Raw genomic sequence first — 12,778 nt, forward strand, 5'->3', positions numbered from 1 at the left:
TAGGCAGAGCACACTGTGGGGCAGAATATCTGACAAAATGTTAGGGGAAATAAAGTGTTGTGTTTGTCAAATGCAGCTGATTGCTGACTGATATTTACATCCACATATGCTGTGATATTGTGTTGCTGAGATGATACGGAATATGGAAAATGAAATCAATAAACTGTTCTGTTTGACACCTAAATTTGGACTTTGTGTTCTTGACTGGGCATCAAAGAGACAATTTCTGTATTTTAATGGAAACTGAAAGAAAGAAACAAAGAGTGATATCCCAAAGACAACACATGTTTCAACATAATGTCCAAATGTGGACAAAAAGGCAGATTCAGCAGACTGGAGTTTGTCTAATATGGACATCATAGTCTCACTGTTCAATTTCATCTGCTCGCAAATTCTGCTTTCCTTTTCTGAGAAAAATTCAACTCATCTGGCAGAGATTATGATTTTGGAGGTAAACTCGATGACTGTCTGTCTCCATTGCACATTTCATCTGTTACTTTTGGATTACATGTATTACTTTTTGATCCAAACGTGCTTAAAATAATGCCACAGAAGTCCAGACCATCATTACTCATACTTCATATAGTGTTTATCCTGTTGGACTTTTATGAGCTGGAATCTCCAATCTCTCAATCTCTACCCTTATTCTTTTTTGTTTTTTTACTGTAACTTACATTCATACCCACAAGATTGAATGAGAAGAAGTCAGAGTTACTTATTGATAAAGAGTACTTTGTTAATCCTAAAGGGAAATTGGGACACTGAGGCCTTCCCTAATGATGCTGAGGGCCAGAACTAATACTGAAAGACCACACAGCCTCTCCTCAGTGACATACAACTACAAGCTGTGTGTGGCTAAGCCGGGCTCCCACGGGTTTTCCACTTTAGAGTCAATCTCATTCCCAGCTCATCAAATACAGGCACTTTGTCATGGCCTTCTCTGTCTCATACAGATGCACAAGGTACCATTTATTGTATGTAACGTAAGCGTGTGTTGCCCAGCTTTAAATGTTCATGGTAACTGTTCTATCCGAGGCAGCAGAGAGACCTACAACGTCTTAGAGGGGTGGAGTGGTGGGTCTTTCACCCAGGGGACCAGAGTTCATGTCCATGTGAAATCAAAATTGAAGGCTTTCCCTAAACCTCAGCAAGTTATTTGTTTAACTGCTTCACAATGACAACCGCATGTCAGAAAGCCTTTTTGAGCTTTGAGCTTTTCTTAAACCCAGGTGTTTTTGGTGCCTAAACTGAACCAAAGCCACTGTTTCACAATGTTACTCACAAGTGAGGGCTCTTGCTGGAATAGGTGTGTATGTATAATCTTCTGTTTAAGTTTGTTAGACTGACAGCGTTTATGTTGTTCAGTACACAAAGGCACGTTTGTGTTGTACCTGATGCAGCTAAATGATAAAAGATCTGAATAGTGTTTGGTTCATGTGTTACCTGAAGTCAGAGTTAGGCTATTTCCCCTGCTTGTGCTAAGCTCAGCTAAATGTCTGTGGTAATCATTTGCAATCGACAGGGTACAAATGGTTTCACAAAGCGTTCCCGACCCCATGTAGTAACACCCTTTATACACAGTGGTGAACCTCGCTCCATCCTTGTTTGAGAATGACTGAGTCTTTCAAGGATGCCCCTTTCATACCCAATCATGAGACTAATTCAGAATAATCACATATTTACAAAAATCAATGAAGCTGTGAAGGTCAGACATTAACTATATTCTCTGTGCTGTTTTCAACTGACTGTATGTCAGGAAGGATGAGCAAGTTATCTGTCTGTTGTACTGAAGTTTCAGAGAACTCCAGACACTGACACAGACACATGCTCCCCCCAGCTTCAGTACCTTGGCCTGGTCTTCCTCCAGGGGACCATCGTTGTTATGCAGGTAGGTCAACAGGTCCATGGAGGGGACTGGTCTCTCCATGACCAGAAGAACTTCCTGGTCCAGATCGTACCACTCTAATAAGGACACAGCAGCAGATGCTGGTCCACCTGCTGCCCTCTGCATGAGCAGCACCTGAGTGGGCACCAAGTGTGTCTCCCCATTTATGACCTAAAGGACAGAGGATACATCATAGACATGGTTGTGTGTTGGTGTGTGTTTAACATCAAAGTAACAAACAATGATTTTAACAGTTGATGCTGAGACATCAAATCAAATCACTCACCATTCTTCTGCTCTCATCTGCTTTAGGGATGTGCTTGATGTTTGATGGCCCCCTGCAGGACAGAATCAGCAGCACTGTGGTCAGAGTGATGTGAGAATAGATATGGAATATTTACTGGAAAATCATCAGATTTCCAGTATAGATTGATGTTTTACTCAGTGAAGGTGAAGAACATCTTATCTGAACCCTCTCTAGGCTGGATGCCAAGCCTGAAATCAGTGCTTTTAATTGTTTTTTTAATAATGGTTTGCTTCAAATCACATGCAGGATCAGTTGCTTTCTTACCAGGAGTTAGAGGACAGGTTCAATACATCTCTCATGTCTGTATGGTAAATATGAAGCTTCCACCAGTAGCAGGTTGGTTTAGTTTAAGACTGGAAACAGGGACAAACAGCCAGTCTGACACTGTCCAAAGGTAAGAAAATCCACCTTCCAGCACATCTAAAGCTCATTCATTTACATGTTACATCTTGTTTGTTTTCTAAGTGCAAAAACCAAAGTGTGAAAAACATGTTGAAGATTCACAGGGGTTGTGTGTCAGACTGTTGAGGCTAAACGGTGCACAGGATTTCTGTATGTGCTCAGATACAAACACACTCTCTCTCATACACACTGTCAGCTTACCTGTGCTGGCTTTGACTGAATCAGACGTGCTCCTGTTTTTCTGTGAGGAGCTTGAAGAGCTGCTGGAGCTGGAGGAGAGGTCACAGCAGCTCTCCCTGCTCGTCATCCTGGGAGTCCCTGTTGCTGACAGCTGCTCAGCACTGGCCTCCGTCTGACTCTCAGTCTCCACTGACACCTCGGTAGGTTAAACAGTGTCAGTGTTGGGGTCAGTGGTTCCACCCCTCTGCTTCTTTCTGGGAGTCTCTGTTGTTCTTCTGGACTCTCTCTTGGTGCCAGTCGCTGTCACAACCTTCACTGGCACCTTGGTGGGTTTGCAGTCACCCCTCTCATTTTTCTAGGTGACTCAAGAGTTGTGAAGGCCTTCCTCTTGTTTCTTGTCACCATGCAGTGAGCCCCCATGCTGTTGTTGGGGTTGGAGGTGCTGCCAGTGCTTTCTGCAAATGATAGAAACCCAGGGAACATCAAAGTGTTCAGATTTTAACAACATGGTTATATTATGTTCACTGTCAACTTTTTAACTTTGATTATTTTCTCCGCCAAAACATCTGCATGTGTCAACTATGATGTGGTCACGGTCCAGGAAACATCGTGAGAACGTCACAGTTACTGTTTAAAACGTGAGCTGCAGGTCTGTGACGGGACCCAGACATTTACTCAAGTACTGTAGTCGAGTCCATATCTTTTGTACTTCTACTCTACTAAACTACAAATACTAAATATTTCATTTTTTACTCACTAAATTTAATTTACAGCTGTAATTTTGCTTGTGTGATACTTACAAATCACAGGGACTTAAATTCATGAAAGAAACAGAAGGCGACCACCATATTTTTATCACTCTTATTATTTCTCTGCACTGTGTGAGTGTGACCTTCAAGCCTTGTTGCTGTGTTTGTGACTGGAAATCTGGGATCAGGACGGAGGCAACATGGCAACATCAGTGATCTGCACAGACTGTGAGTGAGTGACTGAGAGAATTGCACATCTTGAAGAGAGGATTGCAACAACACTGCATCAAATACATGTGAATGAGCAATTCATGGACTCTGTAGCAGAATCTGTACGAGGTGCTGAAAATAGACAGACCTTTATATGCCTGATCACTTCAGCTGTGGAGCATCCTGGCACAGATTTGGCAAAGACGCTGCCCTGGCTGTGTCTTAACACAGCTTGATCTGCTGCTCCCAAGAAATAACAAAAATATTAATCACTCAAATCTTAAAACTAAAACTGAAAAACTAGAACCATACTCTCAATCTTTAGGCTGCACACAAGGATAGCGACAATAGTGTTGTTCTGCATATGGTTAGAAAAGCCTTGTATGCACTATATATCATAGTATATCATCACTGTGATTGTCCATATTGTGTTGAAAATAGCTGTCCAGTGTGTCCCCTCTGTAATGATCTGGGACCTCATGGCCAGTGTTTTCAGCCCCTCACATCCAACAGAAAACAGTTACATGGAGTCAGCTGATTGCTGCTAAACCCAAACCAGCAGCTGGTAGACTCTGTCACCATCACAGAGTAATTTGGTGAGCCTTGGTGCCAGCAATCAGTCTGACTACAGCATAGAGAGAACATACCTTCATACAGCACAGTCCATCTGTCTTCCGATCTGAGCACTCATGACCAGCTGACTTTAAACAAAGGGCTCAATGCGACAGACAAGAAAATGAATATGTGACATCACACAGAGATAAACGTGTTCTTTTATTCTAACTTGAATTACAGTGTGATGCTCTGTCTGGATAATCCCAGCATGAACTGTTTACTGTTTTCATGAAGTCCTCCTGAACAATTTATTTTCACTTTACACACATGTGTAGCCTGCCAGCATGCATTTAATTTACTGTCAGTGTTAAACTTTTTATTCGAGCAAATGAGAAGTGGTGTCACATACAGTAGCTCCACATCATTGTACACATCAGCGAATAGAGAAGTGGAATAAGGCTGATCAACCATGCAACGATCACTGAAATCAGTGTGTCATTAGCTAATTAAATTTGACCTACGTGGGAAATTTGGGGAATAATTCACTTTTTAAAAAAAATGTTAGATCATTACATTGCTGTAATCTTTGTCATTGGGACATTTGGTTCAGATCCCTTTGTTTCGTTCACTGACTAATTATTGGTCTATTTTATAACATTTTTTAAATCACTGAAATTTGGCATCTTTTTACATGAGGTTAAAAGTAACGTCCTGCCACCACATGCAGTCGATCAGTGTCGTCACACAAAAACCACATATCTGTGGACAACAGAAACACTGAATGCAGATGTCGGTCAGTTCATTGCGTTACGCCACATCCCCAAAACTCTTCAAATACAGACAGAGCAGCTGAAGATCACACAATGCGCTGCAGCAGAAAAACAAGCGTGCAGATTAGAGGCGGAGGTGAATAACACCTGGACTTTCTGGCGGGTGGGTGTCTCATCTGATGCGGCTATAAGAAGCGGTCACTCCTCCTCAGCTGTCAGCCGTGTGTGTGTGTGTGAGTGTGTCTCTGCGTGGAGTTATGGCTCTGTTCATGGACTCAGACTTCTCTCTACGGAGGCAGAACCAGCAGACAGACATGATGGATCTGAAGGCGTTATTTGGAGAGCAGGGTCACTGTAAAGGTGAGTTCAGTGTCATTTAGAGGAATAAACGCTCTATTCGTTCATCTTTATGTCCTTGATACATTTCATGGTTTGTTTCCTGTAATCATTTTCACTCAAGAAACCACAGCAAATGTCAACGAATGATTGAATTCATTGACATTTGGATGGCCGGCGACCATGATACTCGTACGCATGAAAATAATTCGGTTTAGTAAATTCAATATGACATTTCAGTGGGCAAAGAGGACACGAAAATCACAGCAGAAATGAAAACGACCGAATTCTTATCGAAATAAAATAAAAAGTTAAAAAGAAATGTGCTATAAGCCAATATAAACATGTAACAAAACCCTGTAAATATTAGGCTGTAAGCAAAATACATTACATGAAAATCTACAAAAAATGAATCGAAATTATATTAAAAAAATAAACGAAAATTGAACAATAAAATTTGTAAAAAAAAAAAAAAAAAAAAAAAAAAAATTGTAATCAGTTTAGTTTTGGTCAACAGCCCTGGTTTGGGAATTTATTTTAACGGCCTACATTTGCATTGCATTTACAATTACAGTTAAATCGAAACTGAATTTGTTGTTGTTGTTTGTTTTTCCTCATCAAAACAATCCACCTTTTCACGCTCTCTCTTTCTTCATCTATTCTTTCTTATTTCATGTCATTGACATGAATCTTGATGTGGATGGTGTCTTTCATCAGCAGATGTCCGGGCTGAGAGCGCGGTGTCAGACAGGGCCGCCGGTTTGATGGAGGGCCAGAGGAAGAGGAAGCGGACCATCTTCAGCCGAGCCCAGCTGTCTGAGCTGGAGCAGGCCTTCGCTGTGACTCCCTACCCGGACATCACCCTGAGGGAGAGGCTGGCCGCGCACACACACCTGCCCGAGAGCAAGATACAGGTGAGTCTGCTGCTCTGGGAGCTGCTTTCAGCTTGGAAACTCCCCAAAGCCCTTGGAAAAATCCAAAGCTGAACCACTGATTACAGGCCAGTGTTGTAATTTATTAGATGTAGCCAAACTCTAATTAGCTGGGAAGAATCAGTGTGTCAACAATGGACAGAATGACCATTTGTTACAGGGTCCTCCCTTTGTTTTGGTTCTCCCTCCAACTTCCTGTCATTGCTTTTGGCCGTTTTTTTGTTTTTGTAATCCCATATGGCAGTGCCTGTTTGAATATAATAAATATAAATAAATAAATATATATTTCCAGCTATTTTTGGTCAGGAACACTTCATTATTTCATTTTTTTGCTTCACAAAGAATGACCTGACCCAGTCCTGCATTTGAACAGAAGCAGTCCAGTACAGCAAAGGTGTATCAGACATGACAAGTCTCACCATTTTCTACAGGTGTGGTTCCAAAACAGAAGAGCCAGAAGCATCAAGACCGGGAGACTCCCCAAGTCCACCAAGCCTGTCCTGGGGGGTAGAGGGGTTGTTGATCCCTCCCCTGGGCCTGTGACCTCTGCTTTCCTTGCATCAACCACCCTGGCAGACATATTCAGACAAGAGCAGACACACTCCTGTGAGGACGGCCCACAAATGTATTCTGACTGGATCCAAATCTACAGCAACCCCGTATCATCGCCACCACCTTCCTCATCTCTCCACCAGCAGCCCACACTGGGTCCCTCAAAGCCTTCAGAGTCCCGTTTCTGGGAGGAGGAGCAGCACCACCCGCGGCAGCACCTGGCACCAGCACTCCCCAGTTTTCTTCCAGGTTCTCTCCCTCAGCCAGTCAATAGGCAGCCTCATCACTCTGCCTCCACCCGCTCCTACCAGGCCTTCAGGAACTTCAAACCCCAGACTATGGCTCCATCTGGGACTCACCAGCCCATGTATGGAGGCAGCGCTACAGGTGGAGGTCACACCTCTGCAGACCAGGTAATCTCTTCACATCCTCAGCCAGTGTATTGGGAAGTAACTCAGGGCCAAGGACATCACCACCCGCACCACCACCACCACCACCATCACCACCACCCACAAATGGGACCGCAGACCTCCATGGGCTACATCTCAGACCTGATCTACAATGCTGCTATTGTCACCAACTTTCTGGAATTCTGATCAGTCTGGATGTGAGCGCGAGCAGTGTGGAATATTAATACTGGGGCTTCAGTTTGTGTCACTATTTTATTTATTAACGCCTCGTGAGTCTGAATCCGCCCTGTGTTATCAGAGCTGACCATTCCTCTAACCTCTACATGTTATAGGGTTGTTTTCAAGTTGTTGTTGGTTTGTCCTTGTCCTGTTTTTTTAGTATGTTCCAGTAATTTGTTCAGTGTGTTGGGGACTGATTTGATTCGTTTCATCCCAGTTTACAATATTTTACACTTGCTTTGGTTCAGTTTCAGTGTTGAGTGTTTGTTGGGAGTGTAAATGGTGATTTAGTGATTTCCAGCACTCCTGTAGCTCCATGTGTGTAGATGATCTATGAGTGATAAAAACTTTGTGGTCAAACAGAACAGAAACCCTGAACTGATGCAGTGAAGCACAATCATGTTTTCTCTTGTATGAGTCAAAGATTGACTGTAGTTTAAAAGCAGACTTTATACTTCATCATCTACAGTATGTTTACAGCCATACACACCCAATAAATACAATGAAAACATTCAAGTCATTCTATATTATTTCAAATACTGACTTCTGCTGAAGTTGCACATTTTTATCTTAGTAACGAACATATGTAACGCCCTGATAACTGTGCCGTGTGGTGTATTGCCTAATTCAAAACTGTGTGTTAAGTGAGATCACAGGGTCAAAATGAGGAACATGCCACAACGTTCTGTGTTCAGAGTTTTGCAAGTTGAAAACTGAGCCAAAGCAACTGTGAACTATGTAATGTGGAACGGTCTCAAGACACTTGTGCACATTTCTAGTCTCATTTTGATGTTTTCTACATAAATAAAGGACTGATGGAAGGATTCGTAGAGCAGCTCATAAACTCAGTAACCAAGCAACTTGTCTTCACAGTGGAATCACTGGTGTACTTGACATGGATCCTCTCACAGATGACAGCTCCTGTTTTCCTGCTCTAAGCTGAACTGTGGCTTGTTTAATGCTGCGACCCCACGAGTATTATCTTTCAAAACATTCTGATTAAAATCATTCCTTGAGGTAAGATACCATGACAGAAATAATTATTTTCTAAGTCAAAATATTTTTTTTTCATGCTCTGTACTGTAAGTATCAGGAGGGTTACATGGACAGAGGGAAGGAAAAAAAAAAAAAAGAAAAATAAGAACTAAATTAAAGCCAGAGCTCAGGGTCTATCAGCTTACAGGCTCTGTAATTCTGCCTGGATTTAAATTTTGAAATATTACATGAGAGGTATAATACAGAGGCAAATATGACAGACAGTTGCACACTGTTCGTCCAGCACTGGACAGAGATCTCGGCATATCATAATCATCTTTAATACCAAATAATCTTTCAATAAACCTTTAATCCGGGTGTCAAATCTCAGATCTTTGGAAGATACTTTTTTGTATTCCAGATGTAGTTACATCTTTTAATCTTTCCACTGATATGAAAGGACTTAATAAGAAGAGGATCGGATACTTTACAAAAAATACAAATTCATATCTCGAGAAGGGATCAGAGAAAACTGATCTTCTGTCAGCTGCTGGAAATGTTTTCAAGTAAGATACACACTGTTATTGTTCTGAGGATGCAAAGTCGTCCATTATGGCTGCTGTACTTCCAGGGTGCTGTAATCCTTTGTTTTTTAATGTGATGGGTGGTTTGTAACTCACTTCAGACCAGATACAGTGATCACAAATCAGAAGACAGTTATCACCACATCTGTCAGGAGGAGATGGATGAAAAAATCAGATCAGTCAACAATGCTATAACTGACGCTACAGCTGGTGGATTATTCAGAGGAGTCAAAACAAGGACAACTACAGAGTGAAAGAAAATAAACAACTTCACAAAATACAAAATTGCTTAACTCGAGGGCCACTTACTCGCTTTGTCCAAAACTCAATCTATCTTATTCCTCTGTGCCATTAAGCTCCATTGTTGTCCAACAAGACTTAGAGTCTGCAGGTATGCCAGCTGCTCTGTGAGGCTGTACTCAAGAAGTGCTTTGAGCAGGTACAATGATTACCATGTTCGCCATCTCAGTTTAGCATGCTAACATTTGCTAGCACTAACCACAAATACCTGGGCTAATGGAAATATCATTCATTTTGAAGAGCTGTGGTCATAAAGTGTTGGACAAATTCAAATTTTGACCTGATGATGGTCCCAAAAGAAAGGGATCACCAAAGCTAGTTAGCTCATGAGTTCCTCCTGGTTTGCTAAAAACTAGAGTGCCCAGTTGTTTGAGGAAATTGCTTTCAAAACTCTCTCAGGTTTTTGTCTTTGGAGAAATAAATGTGTTTGTGTTGGAGTGTTTGTGTTGATGACAGTAAGAAAAACATAATGAATAAGTAATGATTTTATACCTCTGTTTATGGACCATTTTAGGTATTTCAGTCAAAAAACAAGTAATATTTAACAAAAATCACATTCCAACATCAGTATCATTAAGAGTCAGAGTGTTCTCTGAACAGTATTGTGCTGGATAAAAGAGTAAGAGCATCAATCAGCTTTATGACTTGTGCTGATGATGTTACTGATGAAAAACATGGATTTTTATAGGGCAATGCCAAGGAGAAAGAGGAGGGGGGGAAACAAGTAGTTGTAGATTGGGAAAAACAGGAAACATAAAACAGCTGCAAATAAATCAGTTCACTTTCAACCAATTTTCATTCTTGTAATGTTCCAGCTTCAATTTAGTGCTATAACTGTTCTTTATTTCTAAATTCTCAGCAACCTCACACAAATATCAAATCAATTTTCCTGTCCAAAAAAAAGTTCCACAGAGTTCCACAGGAGAGAGAAAAGTCTGTTCTGAATCAGCAGGCTTGGTCCGGTCACCAGAGTTCTGGTTTGAGGGCTGCAACAGGTCGCTGATTTTGCTTCTATGGTTCCCCTAGTTCTCCCTCCATGGTCCGGACCAGCACATACAGCTCAGCGAGCCCGACAACAGATGCAGCGATCACAGCTGATATTACTCGCTGGAAAACAAGTGTCAGAAAGAAAGTCAGGTGACATTTAGCAGGACACAAACTCAAACACGATGTAAAGAAGAAAACATCACAGCCACCTTTCATTGTAATACAGTCCAATTCACAAACTTCACAAAATACAACCTCCAGTCTCAGCACAGATGTGAGCACCTCTCTGACACCGTCCACCATGACTGAATATGACACGCTTTCCAAAGGCAGGGCAACTGAGCAACTGTTCAACTGGACCGCACTGCATGTAGCCAGCTGTACCTGAGTGGCAGCTACGTGTGTAGCATACATGTAAAATCAAATGTTCACTTACTGCTGCAGTGTCCGTGAACAGGTACTGACTTCCAATGTACGAACAGGCAAAAGCAGCAACCACTGTGACCAGGAAGTTGAATATGGTCACCGCCACTGCTTTGACGGATCGCACTAGAGAAAAGAGAAGGAAAACCCAGAACAGGAGAAGTTCACTCTCAATGCAATGTAATATAATAAGCACTGTAATGTAATACCATATCAAACTGTACATGTGTACCAACCTTGGAGCCCAAAATCTGCTAATGTCCCACTGCGGCTGATTTCCTGAAGACGAAGGCAGATATTTATTACACAGTCAAATAAGTGAGAATCTTTGATTTGAAAAAGCCTTAACCATGTCTCTCTCTCTCTCTCTCTCTCTCTCTCTCTCTCTCTCTCTATATATATATATATATATATACAATACAATCTCATAGTATGAAAAACATAAATATTTTTTACCGTTAACCTATCCAAAACCCTACCTGAGTGTTGACATTTCGTGTCATTCTGTTGTACTCCTCGTTGGCTAGTTTGGCTTTGATCTTCTCAAGACGTGCCACTAGCTCTGGGTTCTGAAGCAAAAGGAAAAAGTCACAGTTTAATTTCAGCTGTTTGCAGCAGAGGTTTCTCCATCAGGCACTGAACACTGACACTGGTTCTATATTAAGCTTTGTTCTTCCCATAGTGTGCTCAAATTATAGAGGACTGCATGGCTAAACTGCAGAAATTCCAAGTTTTTGGGTAGTTTTTTTTTTTTTTTTTAAATCACATCTAAGCTTAAGTTAATGCTATTTGAAGTAGATGCCTCATGTCGGACAAATATAAGCATACAAATGCATGTCAATGGTTTCATGTTAATGGTTTCACTTACTCTGGGAGGCTTCACAACCTCAGGCAGGTGCAGCGAGCTATCCTCCAACAACTCATGCAGGTAGAAAGGATGCCCTGGAGGAAAAACAACCACGAGAAGGTGTCGCATAACATATTACTATTACACATCACTAGCATGGCTGCTAGTATGAAGCATTTTATTGCAGAACATGAAGTCAGAACGCTTTTGGTACCACTCTTCATCCTCAGCACAGGTTCGTAAAGCTGGAGCACAGAGTATGTCTTTAATACTGTTAACATTACATGAGACTGTACCCTGGGATGTTGATTAGTGAAATAACAGGACATACTGTCGCATAACTGATAGCCTTTTCTGGTCCTTAAGAGATACAATCCACGTTATTCAGCCGAATGAACAGTGAACAGCCCTCAGTGATTGCTGTCTAAATTAGCAAAGCTTTTCTATCACCACAACCACCAATGCGACTAAAATGCATGTAAAATGTTTGGAAACATCTCCTTTAGACAGCAGCAGTATCATAAGTGCACACATTAACGTTACATGTGTTAAAGACTTTACCGGTGTCCTGGAGGTGTTTCTTGAGTTTCCTGGCCGTACTGAAGGACAGGGTTGCTGGTTCTGGTTTTTCAAGAGTCTCCTCCAGTTCTTCTCTCAATCGCCGGGGCAGACATGAGTCGGTTTTTTCTATTAACTCCGTAACCTTATGTCTGAATTTATCCCCGACGACAAAAACCGAAGCCATGGCTTCAATCCGACTGACTGACTTTATGCGACGCAGCACACAAATGTCTTTAGTTAAGCGTGTTCTCAGTGAAGCAAGAGGCGCCAGTGGACATATGCTATCAAATGAAACAGCCAAATCTAATATCACTATTTCTTAGTATTATTATTCATTGACGTTCAGCGTTTGACAGCTAACAACTGCTACAGATATATCTGTACACCAAAATAAGCAGCCATGTTGTTTGTCTTGTGACACGATGACGTCTTCGCTCACGTGACCAGATGTGTGAAAATGTATTTTGAATTGCGCATTTTTAAAAATGGTCAGACCTTATTGATAATCTTTTTAAACTGTTGATGTTAATGGCGAGCGGACAATAATGTTTCTTTCATATTCAATTCAAATATTGCGTATTACAGTACACGTGA

General features: G+C 41.5%; 2 protein-coding genes across 2 annotated transcripts; one reads left to right on the forward strand and one right to left on the reverse strand.

Moving 5' to 3' along the window:
• Positions 1-5,315: 5,315 nt before the first annotated feature.
• Positions 5,316-7,474, forward strand: sebox (SEBOX homeobox). Its single transcript, XM_070970655.1, has 3 exons — positions 5,316-5,418; positions 6,112-6,308; positions 6,758-7,474. The coding sequence occupies exons 1-3, from the start codon at positions 5,316-5,318 to the stop codon at positions 7,472-7,474; spliced, it is 1,017 nt and encodes a 338-aa protein (XP_070826756.1).
• Positions 7,475-9,846: 2,372 nt separating this feature from the next.
• tmem199 (transmembrane protein 199) lies at positions 9,847-12,614 on the reverse strand. The gene is made up of 6 exons (XM_070970681.1): positions 12,185-12,614; positions 11,645-11,718; positions 11,256-11,345; positions 11,013-11,055; positions 10,790-10,902; positions 9,847-10,473 (listed from the first exon to the last, which is right to left on the reverse strand). Exons 1-6 carry the CDS (start codon positions 12,366-12,368, stop codon positions 10,378-10,380), a joined length of 600 nt encoding a protein of 199 aa, XP_070826782.1. The 5' UTR covers positions 12,369-12,614; the 3' UTR covers positions 9,847-10,377.
• Between the last annotated feature and the right edge of the window lie 164 nt (positions 12,615-12,778).

The sequence above is a fragment of the Chaetodon trifascialis genome, chromosome 9, assembly GCF_039877785.1.
Source record: "Chaetodon trifascialis isolate fChaTrf1 chromosome 9, fChaTrf1.hap1, whole genome shotgun sequence".
In the NCBI taxonomy this organism is placed as follows: domain Eukaryota; kingdom Metazoa; phylum Chordata; class Actinopteri; order Chaetodontiformes; family Chaetodontidae; genus Chaetodon; species Chaetodon trifascialis.

What these genes read in the sequence shown, in the direction of transcription:
- tmem199 (XM_070970681.1), bottom strand. Translation starts at nt 12,368, where the DNA reads ATGGCTTCGGTTTTTGTCGTCGGGGATAAATTCAGACATAAGGTTACG. An exon ending in GAAACACCTCCAGGACACCG is followed by an intron (nt 11,719 to 12,184) that starts GTAAAGTCTTTA and finishes TTTTTCCTCCAG; the next exon opens with GGCATCCTTTCTACCTGCAT. An exon ending in TGTTCACGGACACTGCAGCA is followed by an intron (nt 10,474 to 10,789) that starts GTAAGTGAACAT and finishes CTTGTTTTCCAG; the next exon opens with CGAGTAATATCAGCTGTGAT.
- sebox (XM_070970655.1), top strand. Translation starts at nt 5,316, where the DNA reads ATGGCTCTGTTCATGGACTCAGACTTCTCTCTACGGAGGCAGAACCAG. An exon ending in AGAGCAGGGTCACTGTAAAG is followed by an intron (nt 5,419 to 6,111) that starts GTGAGTTCAGTG and finishes GTCTTTCATCAG; the next exon opens with CAGATGTCCGGGCTGAGAGC. An exon ending in TGCCCGAGAGCAAGATACAG is followed by an intron (nt 6,309 to 6,757) that starts GTGAGTCTGCTG and finishes CATTTTCTACAG; the next exon opens with GTGTGGTTCCAAAACAGAAG.